At 41.4% G+C, this 26,264-nt stretch overlaps 1 protein-coding gene across 1 annotated transcript; it reads left to right on the forward strand.

Moving 5' to 3' along the window:
- The first annotated feature begins 367 nt into the window (after positions 1-367).
- Positions 368-16,878, forward strand: LOC148801293 (uncharacterized). The gene is made up of 9 exons (XM_088900376.1): positions 368-502; positions 641-896; positions 13,673-13,755; positions 13,900-14,207; positions 14,547-14,779; positions 14,894-14,982; positions 15,235-15,348; positions 15,412-15,756; positions 16,285-16,878. The coding sequence occupies exons 1-9, from the start codon at positions 368-370 to the stop codon at positions 16,876-16,878; spliced, it is 2,157 nt and encodes a 718-aa protein (XP_088756502.1).
- The last annotated feature ends 9,386 nt before the right edge of the window (positions 16,879-26,264 follow it).

Consider the following 26,264-nt stretch of genomic DNA (forward strand, 5'->3'; position numbering starts at 1 on the left):
AGGCTCAACCCTCCAGCAAACCATGATAATGAGGTAAACATCTCTTCCCTAGAACAACAAATTGCAAGTCTGACCTTTCTTGTCCGTCAAATGGCTGTAGATAACATGCAAACGGTGAAAGCTTGCGGGATTTGTTCATCTACGGGACATCCAACCGACATGTGCCCTACACTTCAAGATGAACCCTATGAACAAGCCAATGCTGTTGGAGGCTTCCCACAGAAGAGATACGATCCCTACTCAAATACCTACAATGCAGGATGGAGGGATCATCCTAACCTTAGCTACGGAGCCAAGCCCCTTTAGCTTCCACCAACAATATCAGTCTAGACCACCAGCTCCATAATATTCATCGTCTAACCCAGGTATGTCTCTAGATGAAATTGTTAAAGCACTTGCAACTGACACTCAACAATTTCAACAGGAGACAAGGACAAGCATCCAAAACTTGGAGAATCAAGTCAGCCAATTGGCAACTGCTATGAGTCGAATGGAATCTCAAGTATCAGGAAGTCTACCCTCCCAGACCATGGTCGACCCTAAATAAAATTCTAGTGCAATCACTTTAAGAAGCGGAAGGGAGCTAAATAGGCCTAGCAAGGAAGTGCCTAAGAATACAATTGAAGAAGAAATAGAAAAGGAAGCACCTCCACCCCAAACTCAAGATGCAAGCAGTGAACAACCCCAAGCCATAGTGATAACTCCACCCTTTCCTAGCCGCTTTGAAAAATCCAAGAAGGAGGAGCAAGAGAAGGAGGAAGTTTTTGAACTTGGTGGTAAGGAGGGATTTGGAATTTCCATTACTAAGCATCCTGAGAAAGAGGAGTCAACCTTGAGTCCTAAATTGCAGGAAACTGTTGCAGCATTGAATGGTTCTCCAGAGCTACAACAGTCAGGTAATGCTCCTTATATTATATTACCGATTTCTGACAGGAAACTTTTACCCTCTGTTTTGCAGGCTCCTATTCCAGATTTGAACCCACCCATGATGGATGAAAGGGGAAGACACCGGAAGTTGCAACTACAAAAGTTAGAGGATCCGGTTTATGATAGGGAAGTTTGTTTTTTTCTTTTTCTTCTTGTTTTTTCATCTATAGTTTAGTTATTTCCCTTTTTCTTTACATTTCAACAATGCACAGATTAAGTGTGGGGGGGGGGGAAGTATAGGATCTGATAAGTAGTATTTATTTCCGTCAAAAAAAAAAAAAAAAAAACTCAACTCTTTTGAAATCAATTGAAACAATATTCTGGGAAAATTTTTGTGGACCTAGTAATGGGGTGAAAGTAAGAAGTACACAACCTATCTAAAGTCATCCCCTTTGAAGCTAGTCCTAAATTCAGGTTTAAGTAAATGGGGCAAACATTGCTAAAATTGGTAGGATGGAGCATAAAATGCACCTACTGGTTAAGTAATCCAATGGTAGGATGGAGCATAAAATGCACCTACCAGCCAAGTCATCTGATAGTAGGACGGAGCATAAAATGCACCTACTATCTAGCAATTAAAATAGTAGGATGGAGCATAAAATGCACCTACTGACCAAGTAATCCAAGAGTGAGATGGAGCATAAAATGCACTCACTCCTTCAGAAGAAGAACAAAGAAAACAAAAAGAGAGAGAAGAGAAAGATGTTTTCCCTAGTTTACTACCTGGTTTGTAGTGGCAAAAATTGGATTGACTGATGAATGAGTTGTGCATAACTTGGTTGTGCTCATTTAAAGGTTCGCAACAACTAACCTAGAATATTTGTGGAGAAAGATGAAAGAGAGTTGAGTTTAAAAAAAAAAAAAATGTAGGATAGCTAGTTTATTCTTGTTCTTTTTTTTACTTGAATTTTGACTTGCCCGAGGACGGGCAAAGTATTAAGTGTGGGGGGATTTGATGAGAATAAAATTTGTCATATCTTTATCCCTCAATATTCAGTATTTTACACTTAATTGGTACCTAATTGGACTCCTTACTCTTGTATTTCGATTCAGGGCAAGCAAGAAGGCGATTGGAAGAAAACAAGGCTAATCAGATGATTTTGCACAGTTTCGGCACCAATCAGTGATCTGGGCATAACTCTCAATTCCAGACTCCGATTTGGACAATTCAAGAAGCACTGGAAAGATATGGAAACAATCCACAACTTTTATGTTTTGGGTTTTGGCAGAATCGGTCCGCATCGAAGATGACTTCGGGCCCAAAATCAGAGTAATTTCGCAGCAAAGCCCATTTCATAAGCCGAAGCCCATTTCGCAGAAGAGTCTTGAAGCAAGCCCGAATTGTTAAAGAAGCCCAGTTCAAATTCAAAATCCAAGAGTCCCATTAGAATAGAAGTTGAATGTAATCTCAATAAATGAGTTTTATCAGATTTAAATTCTCAAATTGTAATCCTAGAAAGATAAGAGGTAAGAGTTAGATAGGATAAGTTCAAATTAGATTAGGACTTTCCAGTTTGAGGATAATCTCCTTAAGGGAGTTGGAGAGTAGCCCTCTCCCCAAACCTATATAAAGGGGGGCAGACCAGCACCCAAGGCATCAATTCCTCCAAGAGAGCTTCAGTCTTCAGAGAGGGAAATCAGCAACCAAGGAGGAAGAAGCAAGAGTTCGCCCCCCTTTCTCATCTAGAAGCTGCGTTTTCATCATGAAGTGTCTGTAAGTTTTTATTTCTGGTTGAAGGGTTAGGGAAGCCTTGATTCTGTAATATTGTGAGATCTAATTGATTTTTATTTTAGTTCATTGTTTATGGGTATTCATATGTTTTCTGCTAATTAACTGTGAGGATTATTTTTGTTTATCAAGCAAGAAGGGCCCCTTGCTCATTCAATGGAAAGAATCTATGGCCAATTGAACCTCCAGTTTGGTATATGATTTGTAGGTTCGATCATGGTGGCAACTAACATAAATTGATTGCAAAAAAGTTTTCGATCTATGTTAGGAAAATATATGATCTGGTTTAAACGATCCGAGCTTGTGAGATCGCTGACCAGAATTGGGTCTCTCCCCTCTTACTGCTTTTAATAGGTTAAATCCTAAGAGCTTGTTTAGGACTACCTATTAATAAGGAAAGCAATCAAAGAGCTTGTTTTGGTTGTCGAATAATAAGAGTAGAGGCTGGCTGTTAGAGCTTGTTAATAGCTATAACCAATTTATTCATAAACATATGAATCTATCTTTGCATCAAGGATCAATGCTACGAATCAAAGCTAAACTTATCCCTTCAATCGGAAGTTTTCTCCCATCGATTTAATCTTTTGTTTTCTATTATTTTCTACTATTTACTCGTTTTCCTTAGCTTTAGAAATCCCTCTTAATCCATCTACTTGGAAATAAATCCACCCAATCCCTGTGGATAATGACCTTGCTCATCACTATCTGCAAATTATTAACCCAGAGCAAGAATATTTATCTTTGGTTGGGTTCGGCACCCACCAAGAAGCTTCATATATACTGGGTCTTCGACTCTATAGAGATAGATCGAAGCGGATAATTGGATTATCCCAGGCTGCTTATATTGACAAAATTGTCAAAAGATACAGCATGGAGAACTCCAAGAAAGGAAACGTTCCTTTCAGGCATGAAGTCACTTTCTCCAAGAGGATGTCTCCCAAGACTTTTGAGGAAATTGGGGGCATGAGAGCCGTTCCCTACGCCTAAGCCGTAGGGAGCATCATGTTTGCCATGCTGTGCACTCGCTCGGACATTGCTCAGGCGGTGAGTGTGGTAAGCAGATTCTAGGCCAACCTAGGGCAGGAGCATTGTACTGCTGTGAAGAACATACTTAAATACCTTCGAAGGACAAAAGAGTTTTGTCTGGTATTCGATGGTAGTTCACTACAAGTTCTAGGGTATACCGATGCTGATTTCCAGTCGGATCCAGATGATAGAAAGTCTACATCTGGGTATGATTTCATGATAGGATCGTGTGCTGTTTGCTGGAAAAGCAGCAAACAGGGGTCCACTGCAGATTCCACAACCGAGGCTGAGTACATTGCCGCAAGTGAAGCTACCAAGGAAGCCGTGTGGATGAAGAAATTCATACACAAATTAGGAGTGATTCCGTCCAGCACGTCACCCATACTGTTGTTGTGTCACAACAATGGAGCGATCCCCCAGGCTAAAGTGCATCGGGCTCACTCGAAGTCAAAACACATCGAGAGGAAGTACCATGTACTGCGGGAGATTGTTGGTAGAGGGGACGTCCTAATTCAGAAGGTAGCATCAGCGGATAATGTGGCAGACCCATTGTCTAAGCCACTGACACAGAAGGTGTTTGAGAAACACATGGAAAGTATGGGACTCTGGCTTGTACCAGATTGGACCTAAGTGCAAGTGGGAGTTGTTAGACAGTCTTGTATGCCCTTAGCTTCAATCTGATTTGATGTACTTTTGAAATTTAGTGTGAATAAATAAAGTGCATGTTTGATTCATGTTGTTTGGTATAATTCTGTGTAAGACCCTAAAACTGGACACTTATAGAGACTCGTGTTAGTTTTAAATGTTCATAGCCATTTCATCTGGAAAGTTACACCTGACTCCTAGACTCGATTATGACACTTCCCTAGGTGTCGAATCGGGCTGTCTTTGAAATACCAATCAATGAGATCCTTAGATGGGGATCAAAACCTGGGTATGTTGGGACAGTCTGAGAATTCATCTGAGTGGGTGATCATAGTGACAGGATTAGCCCCTTTGTCGGACAAAGGGTAATGATCAGGACAGCACTCTCTATTATGGAAACCAAACTGCCGGCAGTTGATTTCAATCGTTGGAATTTTGTTTTGCAAAATTAATATATTTATAAATATATGTACGATTTCGAAATATTTGCAAATGGTTTTAATTCCTGGGATCCATGTGAGTAGAGAGTGCAGCACTGTTCCTTACAGCCGAGGGAGAGGTCCTCTCTTGTCGGGCAATGCTTGATCATTAAGGGCTGAGAGGTCAAGTGTAAGACCATTTAGGATAATACCTAATGGGCTTATCTTGCACCTGCCCATAGTCCCTGGGTTTTTATAAGATGGCTTGGCCCAGGGACCACTTAATGTAAGTGTTGGACCCATAGGGTCCATGTGATGGACTCAGGGGTTCACTGAGTTTTTCAGTTAATTCGGTTGGGCCTTGTAATAAAGGCTGGGCTGAACCCATGTGGCTGGTGTGTAGATCAATGCTTGGGTCCCTCGCCATTCAAAGAAGCCCAACTGGGCAGCAGATTGGAAACGAGTTAAACACTAAACATATAATGGGCCAAAAGCCCATTTCGAGCTGGGCTGATATGATCACCCATCTGTGGGGCGAATCTGAGGTTAATGTTAGTAAAAGGATTGGGCCATTAACCTTATCCACTCCAGGAGACCAAATTCAAATTAGATTTGAATCTGGTAACCTCCTGATAAGATAAGGAGTAAGCTAACTTAAATTGCAGATAGGATTAAGATAATCCCCTATCCAAATACTGATTTGGATTGGGATAACTCCTAATTAGGAGGTTTTCTTAATCAAGATGAAAGGAGGAGAAACCCAAGAGAAATATATCAGATTTTGAACCAAGGGTTTTTTGAAGCAAGAAATCATCCTGCGAACAAAGATTAGATCTCATACAAAACTCCAGAGAGAAGAGAAGCAGTTCAGCTATCTTCGTCCCAGGAGTTCTCCTCCAGTCGCCGCCATTCCCTCTTGCAAGATTTGATCTTTGCACGAATAGGAAGTCAAGAAATCAGTTCTTGACATCAGTCTTGCAAAAAAGACTGAGAAAGATTCAGTGTTCAGAGTTTCCAGAGGATTCTTGCGAAAGATCCAGTGTGTAGGACGCATCCTGCTGGTTCCGTTCCACCCACAGCTGTGTCATCTTCAGCAGGAGCGAATCTTGCTTTCTTCTTTGGGCGTGAACACCAACTTTGTGAGATCATGCTTCTCCGGATCAGGTATATTCCTCCCTTTTTCCTTTTGTTTTAGATCTGGTTCGATTATGGTTCAAGTAGGATCCTTGAATATAGTATTCTAAATTTAGGGAATATGATTCCCAGTTGGAAGAAAGTAGAAAATTTTTGAAATTCGCCCACCCATTCCGCAACCTTCTTGGCGTCCATTAGATGGATCCTACCATTCTTTCAGAACATACCCAGATGTAGACTTTCTATCATCTGGATCTGATTGAAAATCGGCATCAGTATACCCCTAGATCTGCAGTGAGCTACCATCGAATACCGGACAAAACTCTTTTGTCCTTCGAAGGTACTTAAGTATGTTTTTCACAGCAGTCCAGTGCTCCTACCCTGGGTTGGCCTAAAATCTGCTTACCACACTCACTGCCTGAGCTATGTCAGGGCGAGTGCATAGCATGGCATACATGATTCTCCTTATGGCTGAGGCATAGGGAACATCCTTCATGCCCTCAATCTCCTCAGATGTCTTGGGAGACATCTTCTTGGATAGAGTGACTCCATTCCTAAAAGAAACATTTCCCATCTTGGAGTTTTCCATGCTGTGTCTCTTGACAATTTTGTCAATGTAAGCAGATTGGGATAATCCTATTATCCGCTTCGATCTATCTCTATAGAGTCGAAACCCAGTATATAGGAGGCTTCTCCAAAATCTTTCATGGAAAATTGCTGTGAAAGCCACACTTTCACCGTAGTCAACATTCCTACTTCATTACCAATAAGTAGAATGTCGTCTACATACAGAACCAAGAATGTAACCTTGTCCCCACTGGTCCTCTTTTTAACACAGGGCTCATCCTGATTTTGCTCAAAGTCAAACTTTTTGACAATAGAGTCAAATCGGATGTTCCAACTCCTAGAAGCTTGCTTAAGTCCATATATGGATCTATTTAGTTTACACACCATGTGTTCCTAACCTGCAGCTATGAAGCCTTGCGGCTGCTGCATATAGATATCTTCAATAAGACCTCCATTCAAGAATGCAGTTTTGATATCCATTTGCGAAATCTCATAGTCATGGTATGCTACTACAGCTAGCAGGATCCTAATGGATTTAAGCATGGCCACAGGCGAAAAGGTTTCCTCATAATCGATGCCCTCTTTTTTAGTGTACCCTTTCGCCACCAGACGAGCTTTGTTGGTCTAAACCCTACCATCGGGGCCCTTCTTCCTCTTGTAAATCCATTTGCAACCAATTGCTTTTACCCCAGGGGGCGGATCTACTAGAGTCCAGACTCCATTGGTCTCCATTGAGTCCATCTCAGCTCTCATGGCATCTACCCACTTAAGGGAGTTTATGTCCAACATAGCTTCCGCATAAGTCATAGGATCCTCCTCACTAGTGAAGGATTCCACCAGGTAATTATCCTGGTCATAACCAATCGGACTGGTGGCCTGCATACCCGAGTAGATCTTCTAGGTTGGTTTCTACCTAGAACTTGTGGGACACCTCCCACTACATCTGAGCTCTTCTCATCAAGAACGATTTCCTAACGATGATTGTTCAGGATGTAATCGCTTTCCAAGAAATGTGCATTTCGATTGCAGAACACTTTCTTCTCACTTGGGTCATAGAATAGGTAACCTACAGAGCCTTTTGGGTAGCCTACAAATAGGCAACAACTGGTCTTGGATTCCAATTTTTCCAAACTTGTTCTTTTAATGTGTGTCGGACAACCCCAAATCTTCAAGTGTCGCACACTTGGTTTCTTTCCAGTCCAAGGCTCATAGGAAGTCTTCAGAACTGATTTGGTTGGAACCCGGTTCAGCACATATATCGCAGTCTCTAATGTGTATCCCCAAAAGGATGTGGGTAACTCTGAACGGACGAGAAGTGTCCGGACCATATCCAATAAGGTCCTATTCCTCCTCTCTGAAACACCGTTAAGTTGTGGTGTAGCAGGAGGAGCCAATTGTGATACTATTCCATTAACCTTCAAGTAGTCCCTGAATTTGTCAGAGAGATACTCGCCACCTCGATCTGATCAAAGGGCCTTAATTTCTCTCCCTAACTGTTTCTCGACCTCTTGTTTGAACTCTTTGAACTTTTCAAAGGATTCAGACTTATGTCTCATTAGGTACATGTAACCGTACCGAGAATAGTCATCGGTAAATGTAATAAAGTACACGTGCTGGTTACGGGTCCTAACACTCAGGGGACCACATACATCATTATGTATCAAATCAAGTGTTCCTGTACATCTTTCAGGCTTCCCGCTAAATGGCCTTTTTGTCATCTTACCCTGAAGGCAAGGCTCATAAGTGGGAAGATCTTCTACAGTTAGAAAATCCAAAGGACCATCCTTTACGAGTCTTGTGATTCGGTCAATACCGATATGGCCAAGTCGATAATGCCACAGGCACGTGGGATTAATTGTATCACGTACTCTTTTCTTGGGGATATCAGCCGACGTAGTTTCGGTTATGTTAGTTTCTAGAGAAAGATGTAGAACATAGAGACCGTTCTCCAGTTCCCTGTATGCGATGAATCTATTGTTTCTCTTAATAGTAATCGTATTACTGAAAAAGACAGAATATCCATTCGCACACAGTTTTGATACAGAAATCAAATTTTTTCTTAAATTTTTCACAAAAGACAAAATTTCTGCTTCTTGGGTTTAGTAGCTTTCTTCTGAGGCTTCTTTGCCTTCCTCTTTTTCTTGCCCAATTTGCTAGATTCAGCAAGCATAGCCACAGACTCATCCTTCCTAAATAAATCCTTGGCCCTCTACAACATGTTGCTAAGTTTCTGGACGTTGACATTCAGCTTGTTCATATTGTAATTTTATTATGAATGGGTTGAAGGAAGAAGGCAAAGAGTTAAGGATGGTATCCACTTGCATGCCAAGATCTAGCCCAGATCCAAGGGCTTCATGTTCGTTGATATAACCCATCATCTGAAGACAATGGTCGTGAACCTATTGCCCCTTGCACATTTGAGCGGTCATAAACTGTTTCAAGACTTTTTGCTGAGTAGAACGATTCTGCTCTTCGTACATTGTCTTCAAATTGTCCAATATTTCCTTGGCTAGTTCTATCTAATCGGACTTCCTTCATATCGGATTGTCTAGAGAGGCAATGACATAGCAATGGGCTAGGGAGTTTTTATCCTCCCAATCTTGGAATTCCCTCCTTCTGGCCTCAGAAGCCCTATCGCTCGGACGCTCCGGGGCAGGATTTTTAACTACCTTATCCAATTTTTTAGATGTTAAGACCAACATGAGGTTATGGTACCAATCGGCATAGTTCGGGCCCTTAAGCTTGTTGTCATCAAGAAGCTTTGCAAATTGTCAGTTTGCCATTTTCTGGTAAAACAACAAATATTAGTCCACAACCTAATTTGATTCATGTTCATTACATAGATATGGCTTTTAATCTATGTTCCATTCCCATTTTTTCATCTATGAGATTTCCCTCCCATCTCAGTGACAGAGACAACGACTTGTCTCTTGGAAATGTGGGAAACCACATAGGGTGCATGGAGCCAACTGTTTTAGCTACATAACCCCACCACCTTTATGTGAATGATCATATCCACTCATCTTATGTGCTTTTCCTTTGGCCTCTGTCAGACAAGGTTTAGAGCCACTTTTAGGTAAACCTTTTTGTCCAATGAGTGCTTACCCATAATATTCGTGAATGCCAAGGTACTGTGAGAGAGTTCTCATTTTCTGGTGAAGCCCCTCCCACATCGGTCTATGCTGCCCCTATCATCTTATGAAACACTTGGACAAGCCCTACAACAAATGGATAGCCCATTTTCAGGTGCATTTCCTCATTACTGAAGGACCCATCCTTATGCTAATGATGGAAGGCCTTTAGAGAGTTCATCATATGAATCTCCCTATCACATGCACTCATATTTGCTGGAGGGAACGAATGATTATGCCCTAGTTTGATTTAGGTCAAACCAAAGTGGCTTCCATTGACTTTCATAAAGTCAGATTTCGGTGGGCCCAATCGGCTAGGTTTTCGCACATATTCTCTTCAGGAGGTGTGGGGCCCACCACTGACGGAGGTCATCCAATGACCAGTAGGGACACCATGGCAATGACGTGCATTCAGCCATGGTGTGTGCAAGAGCCACTATCGAATCAGCATGGGCCAAGCACTTATGGCCGAAGAATGTAGCACATCACACATCCATACATCACATGCAGGGAAGAATTGATCCAATCAATTAATTATCTGTAAAGCCCATTTTAAAGCCCATAATATTAACCATTAATATTATCCAGGTATATGGGCCGAAATTAGGGTTGATCAATTTGGTCCATATAGCTTTATTTGCGAAGTGGGCTTTTAGCAGTTTTAACAAATTAAAACTGAACCTTTACAGGTTGGGACAAATTAAATATTCAATTAATTATCAATCCTTAGGGCCATTAGTGGGAGAATTAGGGCTGACATTCAGCCTTGATCGAACCCTAGATTCGGTCCAACCATTTTGGACCAATTTGGTTCGAATGGGTCTAGGGTTTGATCTTTAATTAAAGATTTAATTCAAGAATTTAATCTGAAATTAAATACTGATAAAAGAAAATCAAGAATCAGTCATATAGGGTTGTTCGCACAATCCATCCTGCAAAACAGAGGTTAAATCACAGTTTGCAGTTTCATAAACTGCAAATCGCAGATAGGGATTCTCCCATCTGTGAAATCTCCTTCCTTGTGCCGCCATCTTCGATCCAAAATAAAAATAAATAGAAAACCTAATTTCTATTATGATTACATCAGATCGAATGCCTATACATTCAGTCTAAAAATAAAAAAAAAAAATTATTTTACAGACCAAATGTAATAAAGTAATCAAGAAACTGCAAAATCGCAAGTTCCCTGCGCCAATCAAGATTTCGATCTCCATGTGTACGAGCCCATAAATCAAGAAAATTATAAAGAACAGTTCTAAATAATAAACAACTTTATAAAATTTAATTTCAGATTAATCGCCCATCAACTAGAAACAGATTTTCCAGAAAAACTCTATATCTGCGCAAATCGAGTAGAACATCTTCTGCCCATTTGTGCAGATTCAGACTTGATCCAATTCGGTTCAAGACATGAACCTGGCTCTGATACCACTGAAGGGATGAGATATCCATCGTATGGATGCCCAAATCTTGCGGAATAGAATGGGCGAATTTCAAAAATTTCTCTCCATCCTACTAGGAATCATATTCCCTATTTTAGAAAAATCATATTTTTCAAGGATCAATCTTGAACCAAGAACCAAACCAGATCTGAACAAAAGCAGTGGAAGAGAGATATACCTGATACGGAGAAATAATATCTCCCAACGAAGGTGTTCACGCCCAAGGAAGGATCCAAAGACTGCTCCCATTGAAGATGGCGCAGTGCAGGATGGAGCAGAATCAGCAGTGTTCTTCCCAAGAACCTAATCCTTCGCAAGAATTAGCAGGACGACACATGAGCATAGCTTCCTATCAGTCCCTTCACAAGAAACTGATATCAAAATCCAATCTTGATTTCTCCCACTGAACTGGAGATCGATCTGGCAGGTGAGGCGGCGGCAGGAAGGAGGCGGCAAGAGAGAATTTTTGCAGATGTGCTGAATTCTCTCTTCTATGATTTCAGCTCTGTAGGCAGATGGTGATCTTGTTGTATCTAAAGGTTGCTGCCCCCTCCTCCTTTTATAACCTTAAAGGTATCATCTCCTAATCCTATTAGGAGTTGCTGATCCAAAGCTGATCCATATCATATTTGGATCAGAATTCCCTTTAAGTGATAAGGGTAAACCCTTATCTTATCTGCAGATTAGATCAGTCTTCTCCTAACCTCATTAGGAGATTTCTAGATCTGAATCACATTTAGATCTGGACTCTCTAAGTGGGTAGGGTTTAATCCAATCCTAGAATTCACCACTTATTTAACTGATCAAATCAGCCTATTTCGAAATGGGCATTAGGTCCATTAAGGTTATGTGCTCACTTAGCCTACCAAACTGCTGCCCAGTTGGGCTTCCTTGTATGGGGTGGGACCCAAACATAGATCTACACATCAGCCACATGGGTTCAGCCGAGCCTTTGTTACAAGGCCCGGCTGAATACACTGTTATGGACAGTGCACCCCCTAAAACCCATCACATGGGCTCTATGGGCCCAACACTTACCCTAAGTGGTCCCTGGGCCAAGCCACCTTGTAATACCCAGGGATTGTGGGCAAATGCAAGATTTGCCCATCAGGTATTACCCTCAATGGTCTTACACTTAACCTCTCAGCCCATAATGATCAAACACTACCCGACAAGAGAGAAACTCTCCCTCGGCTACAAGGAACAGTGCTGCACTCTCTACTCACATGGATCTCGGGAATTAAAAACTTTTGCAAACGTTTGGAAACCATAATATATACTTTTATATCTCATATATAAAATATATTTTACAGAACAAATCTCAACGATTGAAATTGGCTACCTGCATTCTTGGTTTCCATCAGAGAGAGTACCTCCCCGATCATTACCTTTGTCCGACAAAGGGGCTGATCCTGTCACTATGATCACCCACTTAGATGAATTCTCAAATTGTCCCAACATGCCCAGGTTTCGACCCCCGCTAAGGATCTCACTGATTGGCATATCAAAGACAGCCCAATCCAACACCTAGTGCAGTGTCATAATCGATTCTAGGGGTCAGGTGTAACTTTCCAGTTTTGCCCATCAATCTCTAAGGTCCAGGGCAATACTGGAAATCTGGTCCGGTTCAAAGATTCCATTAATCCTCACTGCATGTGCCTTGGGTCTCACCCTAGCAGCTGAGACAGACCACCACAACATTTGGCAGCGCACCAATGTCAGGCTTGGTAGGACTAATCTCCCAGACTTATCCAATGGCTGTGAACATTCTAAACTAACACGAATCTCATAAGTGTCTAGTTTATGGGTATTACACAGAAACACACCATAGGAACATGAATCAAATATGTACTTTATTCATTTACAATAAATTCATAATGTACATCATTCTGATTGGAGCTAAGGGCATACAACTATCTAACAAATTCCTTAGCTTGTTACCTTCTATTTGTGTTAACCTTCTTTGTTTTATGACTCGTGCTTCTCAAAGAGGTGAACTAGAGTACAACCTAGAAATTGAGAAGACTACCCGTCGTTTAAGGAAGGAGGTGAAGCAAAGGAAGGACCGTTCACCTCCAAGGGTGAATTCTGAATTCGACCTTCCAACTTGTGATCAACCCATCTTCGAAGAGGAAGGAAGGATGGGTGATAGAGAGAGAACGCTAAGGAAGATGGCTGCACCAATCATGAGCCAACAGCCCCTGTGCATAATATATCCCACTCTCGAGGTAGCCTTTGAACTAAAATCTGGATTGATTCAACTGCTTCCTATTTTTCATGGCTTTCTAGGTGATGACCCTCATAAGCATCTCAAGGAATTCCATGTTGTCTGTTCAAGCATGAAACCACAGTGTATGACTGAGGATCAGGTAAAATTTATAGCTTTTCCTTTTACTTTACGAGATAAAGAAAAGGATTGGTTATACATTCTTCCTCCTGGTTTGATACGTACATGGGATGAGATGAAGAGAATGTTTTTAGATAAATATTTTCCTACATCCCGAGATGCAAATATTAGGAAGGAAATCTGTGGAGTTCGGTAGTTTGGTGGTGAGACACTATACGAATATTGGGAAAGATTTAAACAGCTTTGTGCTAGCTGTCGCCACCACCAAATACCCTAACAGCTCTTGATCCAGTACTTCTATGAAGGACTCCAACCTATGGATAAAAGTATGGTAGATGCGGCTAGTGGAGGAGCAAGAACATATGGTACTATCAGGCGTGTTAATGAGGTAAGTCATTCTAATTTAGAAAATCAAATTTCTGATCTAACTACCTTGGTTCAACAACTGGCTGCAGGGCAATTGCAAATGGCAAGGGTATGTGGTGTCTATTTGATTCTTGGGCATCCTACGAATATGTGTCCATCATTGCAGGATGGTTTGATGCAGCAAGTTAGTGCCGTAGGAGGATTTCCGGGCCAACCTCAACGCAAGTATGATCCTTATTCCAATTACTACAATCTGTGGTGGAGGGATCATCCCAATCTAAGCTACGGAAATCAAGGAGGACAACAGAGATATCAGCCCCAAGCTTTCAATAGACAGCCCCCAATTTTAGAACCTATCCCAGCGCAAAGTCAACCCTCAAGTTCAGGTATGTCATTAGATGAAATTGTTAAGGCTCTTGCTACTAACACTCAACAATTTCAACAGGAAACAAGGGCTAGCATCCAGAACTTAGGGTGCTGAGATTTCAACACTTTCAACCTATCCCAGCATCCAGAACAAGGGCCAGCATCCAACAATTTCAACACTCAACAATTACTTCCATTAGCAAGTTGGAGGCGCAAAACTCTGGAAAGCTACCATTGTAGATGGTAGTTAATCCCAAGGAAAATGCAAGGTTTAGTGGTGCTGAGGAGCGGGAAAGAATTGCAACTACAACCTATCTCACAAAGGAAGGTAGATAAAGGAGATAAGGAAGAGGAGAAATAAGATTCAAACGAGAGCTCCATTAAGGTAATACCCGACCCCCCTCTCCCTAAGATTACTAATGCCATTGTACCACCTTTTCCTAGTAGGTTGGAAAATTCCAAGAAGGAAGAATATGAGCAAGAAGTATTAGAGACCTTCAAGAAGGTGGAAATAAACATTCCCTTGTCAGATGCCATCAAACAGATTCCAAAATATGCAAAATTTCTGAAAGAATTGTGCACTAACAAGAGGAGGCTACGAATCAATGAGAAGGTAAGGGTTGAAGAGAACGTTTCAGCTATCATTAAGAGGACCTTGCTGGAAAAACATGCTGATCCAGGTATGTTCACCATACCTTGTGTGATTGGCAATAAAAGAATCGAGCGTGCCATGCTAGATTTAGGTGCATCCATCAATGTCATGCCATACTGGATTTATTGTGCTTTGAGATTAGGTCCCTTAAAGGAAACTAGGGTAGTCATTCAGCTAGCTGATCGTTCTAACGCCTACCCAGAAGGGATTGTTGAGGATGTGTTGGTGCAGGTTAATGATCTAATCTTTCCAGTCGGCTTTTACATTCTGAAGATGGAGGAGGACACGATCACAAGTTCAGCCCCACTTCTATTAGGCAGGCCATTCATGAAAATGGCCAAGACCAAAATAGATGTGAATGAGGGTACCCTCTCCATTGAGTTCAATGGAAAGATTGTTAAATTTAATATCTTTGAAGCTATGAAATATCCAAATGAATGCCATTCGATCTGCTCTATTGACACTATTGATTCAATTCTGCAGGAAATTTTTGGAGAAGAGGACATGAATGAAGAACTTGAATTAAGTTCACAATTGGATAGGGAGGAGGAGTTCGATACATCCTGCGAAACTCCAGAATTGATACCAGTACAAAAGGTAATCAATTATGATATTCCATTGTCATTTTCTCACAAGAAATTGTTGCCTTCTGTTTTGTAGGCTCTGAAGTTGAAATTAAAGACCTTACCAGCTCATCTTAAGTATGCATACTTGGGCGACAAAGAAACATTGCCCGTGATCATTGCGAAAGGGTTGACTGAAGAACAAGAGGAACGGCTCATCAAAGTTTTGAAAGAACATAAGGCGGCGATTGGTTGGACCTTAGCTGACATAAAAGGGTTTAGCCCCTCAATTTGCATGCACAGGATTCTTTTGGAAGATGGCACCAAACCAGTTAGAGAATCGCAAAGAAAGCTCAACCCGGTAATGAAAGAAGTGGTGATGAAAGAAATACTTAAGTTGCTGGATGAAGGGATAATCTACCCAATTTCGGATAGTAAATGGGTAAGTCCTATACATGTTGTACCCAAGAAAACTGGGATAACTGTGGTAAGAAATCAAAATAATGAACTAGTCCCAATGAGGATGCAAAGTGGTTGGTGTATGATAATTGATTTTCAAAAACTTAATTTGGCCACTCGAAAGGACCACTTTCCCTTTCCCTTCATAGATCAGATGTTAGAAAGATTAGTAGGTAAGGGCTTCTTTTGTTTTCTCGATGGGTTTTCAGGTTATTATCAGATTGTTATTGCCCAGGAGGACCTAGAGAAAACAACTTTCACTTGCCCATTCGGTACTTTTGCTTACAGAAGAATGCCGTTTGGTCTGTGCAACGCTCCAGGCACTTTTCAAAGATGGATGATAAGTATATTTTCTGAATTTATTGAGAAGTGCATTGAAGTGTTCATGGATGATTTTACTGTTTATGGTGATTCATTTGATGATTGCTTAAATAATTTAAGAAAAATTCTGAATCGATGTGTCGAGACTAATCTTGTTTTGAATTATGAAAAATGCCACTTTATGGTAAAGGAGGGCATTGTGTTGGGACATGTTATCTCTGATAGAGGAATAGAGGTTGATAAGGCAAAAGTTGATTTATTTGTGAGCTTACCTTACCCGACAAATGTTAGGGAAGTACATGCCTTTCTTGGACATGCAGGTTTCTATCGTAGGATTATAAAAAACTTTTCAAAAATCGCCCTGCCATTGTCCAAATTGCTTCAGAAGGATGTGCCTTTTGACTTTGGAGATGAGTGCAAGGAAGCATTTGACAAGCTCAAGAACCTATTGACAACTGCACCCATTATTCAACCCTCTAACTGGAGCTTGCCCTTTAAGATCATGAGCGATGCAAGCAACTATGCGGTAGGGGTTGTTTTAGGTCAACGAATTGAAGGGAGGAGCCACATCATCAACTATGCTTCAAGAACGTTGAATGCTGCACAATGCAACTACACAACCACTGAAAAGGATCTATTAGCAATTGTGTTTGCTTTAGATAAATTTCGATCATATTTGCTTGGCTCTAAAGTGATTGTATTTTCTAATCATGCAACTTTGAAATACTTGCTAAAGAAAAAGGAGTCAAAACCGAGGTTGATAAGGTGGATACTCTTGCTCTAAGAGTTTGATTTGGAAATTAAGGATCGAAAGGGAGCTGAAAATGTTGGACAGTTTTTGTATGCAATTAGCTTCAATCAGTTTTGATATTTAATGTAAATAAATGAAGTACATGTTTGATTCATGTTGTGTGGTATACTTCTGTGTAAGACCCTAAAACTGGACACTTAATGAGACTTGTGTTGGTTTTGAATGTTCACAGCTGTTGGATAAGTCTGGGGAGATTTATCCTGCCAACGCTGACACTAGTGTGTTGCCAACTGTTGGGTTGGCCTGTCTCAGCCGCCAGGATGAGACCCAAGGCACATGCAATGTAGGATTAATTGAACCCTTGAACCGGACCAGATTTCCAGTATTGCCCTGGACCTTGGAGATTGATTGGCAAAACTGGAAAGTTACACCTGACCCATAGACCAGATTATGGTACTACACTAGGTGTCAGATTGGGCTGTCCTTGATATGCCAATCAGTGAGATCCTTAGCGGGGGTCAAAACCTGGGTATGTTGGGACAGTCTGAGAATTCATCTGAGTGGGTGATCATAGTGACGGGATCAGCCCCTTTGTCGGACAAAGGTAATGATCGGGGATGCACTATCTCTGATGAAAACCAAACTGTCAGCAGTTGATTTCAATCGTTGGAATTTTGTTTTGCAAAATTTATATATATGATATATATTTAAGTATGGTTTCAAAATTATTTGGAAATGGTTTTAATTCCCGGGATGAAGGGATGGGATATCCATCACATGGACGCCTAAGTCTTGCGGAAAGGACTAGGCGAATTTCAAAAGTTTTCTCCCATCTTTGTAGGGAATCGAATTCCCTATTTTAGAAAAACATATTTTTCAAAGATCAATCTTGAACCATGAACCAAACAAGATCTGAACCAAAAGGAGTAGGAGGGAGGGTGTACCCGATACAAAGAAATAGTATCTCCCAATGGAGGTGTTCACGCCCAAGGAAGGATCCAAAATCTGCTCCCACTGAAGATGGCGCAATGCAGGATGGAGCAGAATCAGCAATGTTCTTCCAAAAGAACTTGACCCTTCGCAAGAATCAACAGGATGGCTTGTGAATATAACTCCAATCAATCTTTTCCCGAAAAGAATGGTATCAAGATCAAATCTTGATTACTCCTGTAGAGAGTAGGAGATCGAACTACTGGAGGTGGCAGTTGTAGGAAGGAGGCAGCAAGAGAGTATTCGCAGGGTGCAGAATTCTCTCTTCTTGTGATTTTAGCTCTGAAGAGAATTGAACATCAATCAATAATAGTTGCCGCCCCTTTCTCCTTTCATAATCTTAAAGGGATCAGCTCCTAATCCCATTAGGAGTTGCTGATCCAAATCATATTTGGATTAGAAGTCCCTTTAAGTGATAAGGGATAACCTATATCTTATCTGCAGATCAGATCAACCATCTCCTATTCCAATTAGGAGGCTTCCAAATCTAAATCTCATCTAGATCTTGGACTCTCTAAGTGGGTAGGGTCTAGGCCCAATCCGATCAGCTAATCCATCTTAGAATTCGCCCCCTTTTTAATTGACTAATCAAATCAGCCCAGTTCGAAATGGGCTTAAGGCCCATTTAAGGTTATGTACTCACTTAGCCTACCAAATTGCTACCCAGTTGGGCTTCCTTGTATGACGTGGGACCCAAATATTGATCTACACATCAGCCACATGGGTTCAGCCCAGCCTTTGTTACAAGGCCCGGCCGAATACACTATTATGGGCAGTGCACCCCCTGAAACCCATCTTATGGGCTCTATGGGCCCAACACTTACCCTAAGTGGTCCCTAGGCCAAGCCACCTTGTAAAACCCAAGGATTGTGGGCAGATGCAAGATTAGCCCATCAGGCATTATCCTCAATGGTCTTACACATAACCTCTCAGCCTGTAATGATCAAACACTGCCCAACAAGGGAGGACCTCTCCCCTCGACTGCAAGGAACAATGTTGCACTCTCTGCTTACATGGATCCCGGGAATTAAAACCTTTTGCAAATCATTTCGAAACCATAACATATATATATTTATATATATATATATATATCTTTATATAAATATATTTTGCAAAACAAAATCTCAACAATTGAAATTGGCTGCCGGTAATCTTGGTTTCCATTAGAGAGAGTGCATCCCCGATCATTACCTTTGTCCAACAAAGGGGCTAATCCTGTCACTATGATCACCCACTCAGATGAATTCTCGGAGTGTCCCAACATTCCCAGGTTTTGACCCCCGCTAAGGATCTCACTGACTGGTACATCAAAGACAGCCCAATCCGACACCTAGTGTAGTATCATAATCGAGTCTAGGGGTCAGGTGCAACTTTCTAGTTTTGCCCATCTATCTCCAGCAATACTGGAAATCTGGTCCGGTTCAAAGGTTCTATTAATCCTACACTGCATGTGCTTTGGGTCTTACCTTGGTAGCTGAGACAAGTCACCCCAACAGTTGGCAGCACACCAGTGTCATCCTTGGTAGGATAAATCTCCCCAAACTTACCCAATGGTTGTGAACATTCTAAACTAACACAAGTCTCATTAAGTGTCCAGTTTAAGGGTATTAAACAGAAACACACCATAGGAACATGAATTAAATGTGTACTTTATTCATTTACAATAAATTCATAATGTACATATTTTTGATTGAAGCTTAGGGTATACAACTGTCTAACAGCTCCCACTTACACTTAGGTCCAATCTGGTATAAGCCAGAGTCCCATACTTTCCACGTGTTTCTTGAACACTTTTTGTGCCAGTGGCTTAGTCAATGGGTCTGTTACATTCTCCACTGATGCTACCTTTTGAATCAAGTTGTCTCCTCTAACAATAATCTCCCGGAGTATGTGGTACATCCTCTCGATGTGCTTTGACTTCGAGTGGACTCGTGGCTCCTTAGCCTGAGCAATCGCTCCTTTGTTGTTACACAACAATGAGATGGGTGATGTGCTGGATGGAACTACTCCCAATTCGTGAACGAACTTTTTCATCCACATGGCTTCCTTGGCAGCTTCACTTGTAGTAATGTATTCGGCCTTGGTTGTGGAGTCTGTTGTGGACCCCTGTTTGCTGCTTTTCCAGCAAACAGCACACGATCCTATCTTGAAAACATATCCAGATGTAGACTTTCTATCATCCGGATCGGACTGGAAATCCACATCTGTATACCCTTGGATCTGTAGTGAACTACCATCGAAGGTACATAAGTATGTTTTTCACAATAGTCCAATGCTCCTGCCCTGGGTTGGCTTGGAATCTGCTTACTACGCTCACTGCCTAGGCAATATCAGGACGAGTGCACAACATGGCATACATGATGCTCACTACGGTTGAGGCATAGGGAACATCTTTCATGCTCTCGATCTCCTCAGAGGTCTTTGGTGACACCTTCTTGGAGAGATTGACTCCATGCCTGAAAGGAACATTTCTTTTCTTGGAGTTTTCCATGCTGTATCTCTTGACTATTTTGTCAATATAAGCAAATTGGGATAATCCTATTATCCGCTTCGATCTATCTCTATAGAGTCGAAGACCTAGTATATAGGAGGCTTCTCCAAGGTCTTTCATGGAGAATTGCTGTGATAGCCATACTTTTATCATAGTTAACATTCCTACATCATTCTCAAAGAGTAGAATGTAATTTACATACAAAACCAGAAATGTAACCTTGTCACCACTAGTCTTCTTACAACCACAGGGTTCATCCGGATTCTGCTCAAATCGGATGTTCCAACTTCTAGAAGCTTGCTTGAGTTTATATATGGATCTATTCAACTTACAGACCAGGTGTTCCTGACCCACAGCTACAAAACCTTGTGGTTGTTGCATATAGATATCTTCAGTAAGATCTCCATTCAAGAACGCAGTTTTGACATCCATCTGCCAAATCTCATAGTCATAGTAAGCTGCTATAGCTAGCAGGATCCTAATGGATTTAAGCATGGCCACGGGCGAAAAGGTTTCCTCATAATTGATGCCTTCTTTCTGAGTGTATCCTTTTGCCACCAGACGAGCTTTGTAGGTCTCAACCCTACCATCGGGGCCCTTCTTCCTCTTGTAGATCCATTTGCAACCAATTGCTTTTACCCTGGAGGGCGGATCCACCAGAGTCCAGACTCCATTGGTCTCCATTGAGTCCATCTCAGCTCTCATGGCATCTACCCATTTAAGGGAGTCTATGTCCAACATAGCTTCCATATAAGTCACGGGATCCTCTTCACTAGTCAAGGTTTTGACCAGGTAACTATCCTGATTGTAACAAAAACAGACCGATGGCCTGGACAACTGGGTAGATCTTCTAGGTTGGTCACTACCTGGAACTTGTGGGACACCTCCCACTGCATCTGGGCTCTCCTCATCAAGAACAATTTCCTGACGAAGATTGTCCAGGATGTAGTCATTTTCTAAGAATTATGCATTCCGACTGCAGAACACCTTCTGCTCACTTGGATCATAGAATAGGTAGCCCACTGAGCCCTTTGGGAAGCCTACGAATAGGCAACAGCTGGTCTTGGATTCCAATTTGTCCGGACTCATTCTTTTAACATGAGCCGAACAACCCCAAATCTTCAAGTGTCATACACTTGGTTTCTTTCCGATCCAAAGCTCATAGGGAGTCATAGGAACCGATTTGGTTGCAACCCAGTTCAGCACGTATAGCGTAGTCTCTAATGCGTATCCCCAAAAAGATGTGGGTAACTCTGAATGGATGAGAAGTGACCGAACCATATCTAATAGGGTCCTATTCCTCCTCTCTGAAACACCGTTAAGTTGTGGTGTAGCAGGAGGAGCTAACTGTGATACTATCCCATTTACCTTTAAGTAGACCCTGAATTTGTTAGAGAGATATTCACCGCCTCGATCTGATCAAAAGGACTTAATTTCTCTCCCTAACTATTTCTCGACCTCTTGTCTGAACTCTTTGAACTTTTCAAAGGATTCAGACTTATGTCTCATTAGGTACACGTAACCATACCGAGAATAGTCATCGGTGAATGTAATGAAATACACGTGTTGGTTACGGGTCCTAACACTCAGGGGACCACATACATCTGTATGTATAAGGTCAAGCGTGCCTGTACATCGTTCAGGCTTACCGTTAAATGGCCTCTTTGTCATCTTACCCTGAAGGCAAGGCTCACAAGTGGGAAGATTTTCTACAGTTAGAAAATCCAGAGGACCATCCTTTACCAGTCCTATGATTCGGTCAATACCGATATGGCCAAGTCGGTAATGCCACAGGCACGTGGGATTAGCTGTATCACGTGCTCTTTTCTTGGGGATTTCAGCCGACGTAGTTTCGGCTATGTTAGTTTCTAGAGAAGGATGTAGAACATAGAGACCGTTCTCCAGTTCCCCATATGCGATGAATTTATTGTTTCTTTTAATAGTAATTGTATTACTGAAAAAGACAAAATATCCATCCACACACAGTTTTGAGACAGAAATCAAATTTCTTCTTAGATTTTGCACAAAAAGACAATCTTTAAGTACAATATTTCCTTCTCTAAATTTTAATTCTATGGTGCCTATTGCCGCAGTTGCAACGTTTGCAGAAGTCCCCAAGTAGAGGATCACTTCTCCATCATTCAGCCTTCTGCTTACCTTGAACCCCTGCAGTGAGTTACATGCATGAGTTGAAGCCCCGGAGTCAATACACCAGGACGCAGAAGCCACCAATAAGTTGGTTTCTATGACACAAGATTCGAAATTACCTTTCGGGTGCCAGCAGTCTTGGTTTCCATCAGAGAGAGTGCATCCCCGATCATTACCTTTGTCCGACAAAGGGGCTGATCCTGTCACTATGATCACCCACACAGATGAATTCTCGGAGTGTCCCAACATACCCAGGTTTTGACCCCCACTAAGGATCTCACTGATTGGTACGTCAAAGACAACCCAATCCAATACCTAGTGTAGTATCATAATCGAGTCTAGGGGTCAGGTGCAACTTTCCAGTTTTGCCCATCTATCTCCAAGGTCCAGGGCAATACTGGAAATCTGGTCCAGTTCAAAGGTTCTATTAATCCTACATTGCATGTGCTTTGGGTCTCACCCTGGTAGTTGAGACAAGCCACCCCAACAGTTGGCAGCACACCAGTGTCAGCCTTGGCAGGATAAATCTCCCCAGACTTACCCAATGGCTGTGAACATTCTAAACTAACACAAGTCTCATTAAGTGTCCAGTTTAAGGGTATTACACAGAAACACACCACAGGAACATGAATCAAATGTGTACTTTATTCATTTACAATAAATTCATAATGTACATATTTCTGATTGAAGCTAAGGGCATACAACTGTCTAACACGGGATCCATGTAAGTGGAGAGTGCAACACTATTCCTTGCAGCTGAGGGAGAGGTCTCTCTTGTCGGGCAGTGCTTGATCATTATGGGCTGAGAGGTTAGGTGTAAGGCCATTTGAGATGATACTTGATGGGCTAATCTTGCACCTGCCCACAGTCCCTGGGTTTTTATAAGATGGCTTGGCCCAGGGACCACTTAGTGTAAGTGTTGGGCCCATAGGGTCCATGTGATGGGCTCAGGGTTTCATTGGGCTTTCCAGTGATTTCGGCCAGGCCTTGTAACAGAGGCTGGGCCGAACCCATGTGGCTGGTGTGTAGATCAAAGCATGGGTCCCATGCCATACAAAGAAGCCCAACTCGGTAGCAGTTTGGAAAACTTTTGAGCACATAATCTTATTGGGCCTAAAGCCCATTTCTAACTGGGCTGATTTGATCAGTCATTATTAAGGGGCAAATCTAGGATTAGGATGTGCCCAAAAGCTTATCTAATCTGCAGATAGGATTAAGAAGAGTCCTAATCCAAATACTGATTTGGATAAGGGGCAACTCCTGATATGATCAGGAAATACTTTCTTAATCATTAAGCAACTGGAGGAAACCCTAATCGAATTACAAGAATTCGAACCCTAGGGAGACAGAACACAACCTACAGTTTTGTGAGATATGATCTCAGCAAAACCCTAGAGAAGAAAAGCAGTTCTCCACCTTCTTCTCCGGTTTCCTCTTGTTGCAGCCGCCTATCACAGTTTGTTTTTTCTACCAGAGAAAGATCAAGAAAATTTCTTGATATCAGTCTTTCTTGAAAGGCTGATTCGGTTTGGTGCTCATTGTTGTCCAAAGGATTCTTGTGAAGGATTCAATGTGTAAGACGCACCCTGCTGGTTCTGTTCCACAGTTGCTGTGTCATCTTTAGTAGGAGCAGATCTTGGTTCCTTCGTTGGGTGTGAACACCAACATTGGGAGAAATTTTTTCTCTAGATCAGGTATAATTACTCCCTTCACTTTTGGTTCAGATCTAGTTCGGTTCTGGTTCAAGTAGGATCCTTGAATCTTGATTCTAAAATTAGGGAATGCGATTCCTAGTTGAAAGGTAGGTAGAAAATTTTTGAAATTCACCCACCCATTCCACAACTGTTTTGGCGTCCATACGATGGATTCTACCATCCCTTTCAGTGGTATCAGAGCCACAGTTCGAATCTTGAACCAAGAATTCAGATCTGAACCTGTGCAATTCGGTAGAAATTGTTCTATCCGGGTGTTGCGTAGTTTGCTGTTTTATTTCAAGAAACTATTTCTTGTTGGGGGCGATTGATCTGAAATTAATTTTATTTAAATCTGAAATTTATTTAGTATGGTTCTTGATTTATTTCTTTATTTAATGGACTGTTTGTACCGGGAGATCGAAGTGCAGAGTTGGCGGAGATTGTCTGTGCATTCCTTTTGTAATTTCTATTCAATTCGGTCTGTAAAATAATTATTTTTATTTTTTTTTTATTTTTCTAGACTGGATGTATAGGATTCAATCAAGGATGTAATTAATTAATAGAAATAGGATTTCTATTTTATATTTTCTTGATTGAAGAAGATGACGGCACTGGAGATTTGCAGATGGAGGGATCGCTTTTTGGATTTTGCAATTTATGAAACTGCAACCCTAGTGACTAACCTCTATTTTGCAGGTGGTGTGAACAGTCCATGTCTGATTTATGATTGTCTAAAAATCAGAAATATTAATTTCAAATCTTTCCTTAATTATTTCTTGAATTGAAAATTAGTTTCGGACCATCCTGGACTAGATTGGACCAAATCTGTTTGGACCGAATCTAGGGTTCGAATGGGGACTGTTTTCAGTCCAGTTTTCTCACACTATCAGGCTCAAATCTGATGTTCAATTGCAAGGATTAATTTGGCCCAACCTGTAAAGCCCAGTTTTAAAGAGTTAAAACTGCAAAAAGCCCATTTTGTGAGAAAAGTTATATGGGCCGAACTGCTAACTGCTATTCAGCCCATATACCTAGATGATATTAATTGTTAATATTGTGTTTTTATTGGGCTGATTATTGGGCTTTATAGCTAGTGATTGATTGGATCAATTCTTCCATATCATGTGATGTGTGGATGTTTGATGTACTGCAACCATGGGCCATAAGCACTTGGCCCATGATGACTCGTTAGTGGCTCTTGCACACACCATGGCTGAATGCGCATCATTGCCATGGTGTCCCATAAGGTCATTGGATGACCCCTCCTTGCTTGGTGGGCCCCACAACCCTGAAAAGGGAAGCGTGTGGAAACCCTAGCCAATTTAGACCCAACAGAAATCTGACATTATGAAAGTCAGTGGGAGCCACTTTGATTTGACCTAAATTAGAACTAGGGCATAATTTTGTTCGCTCCGATAATATGAGTGCATGGGATAGGGAGATCCATATGATGGACTCTCTAAAGGCCTTCCATCATTAGCACAATGATGGAACCTTCAGTAATGAGGAAACGCACCATAAAATTGGGATATCCATTTGTTGTTGGGTCTGTCAGAGTGATTCATAAGATGATAGGGGCGTCATAGACCGATGTGGGAGGGGCTTCACCAGAAAATGGGAAATCACTCATGGTACCTTGGCGTAACTTGAATATGATGGGTGAGCACTCACTAGATAGAAAGGTTTACCTGAAACTCACTCTGAACCTTGTCTGACAGAGGCCAAAGGGAAACTCATACGATGAGTGGATGTGATCCGTCTAATGGGTTTGTCGAAGCCCTCAAAATTAGTATTAGTCCCACAATAAGATATTTGCAGTAAAAGTGGTAGTAGGTCGAATCCCATAGGGCGCAAATCAGTAATCTCTTAGCCGAATGGATAAAGTAATTGAGTGGAAAATTTAATAACTAAAATTTAAAAGAATAAGAAAGCAATAGCAAACTAAACGAACAAGAGAAAATCGGTCTTACCAAATTCTGGTTCAAGGGTTCAGGTTGAATCGATTGGCCATCGATCCTAGGTAAAATTCAGCATTCTTGCAATTTAAGCATTTAACTTTAGATTTATTAGGATAGCCATAATAAACCTTGTGTTTT

Source organism: Nelumbo nucifera, chromosome 3, assembly GCF_055504915.1.
Source record: "Nelumbo nucifera cultivar China Antique chromosome 3, China Antique-T2T, whole genome shotgun sequence".
Lineage (NCBI taxonomy): Eukaryota > Viridiplantae > Streptophyta > Magnoliopsida > Proteales > Nelumbonaceae > Nelumbo > Nelumbo nucifera.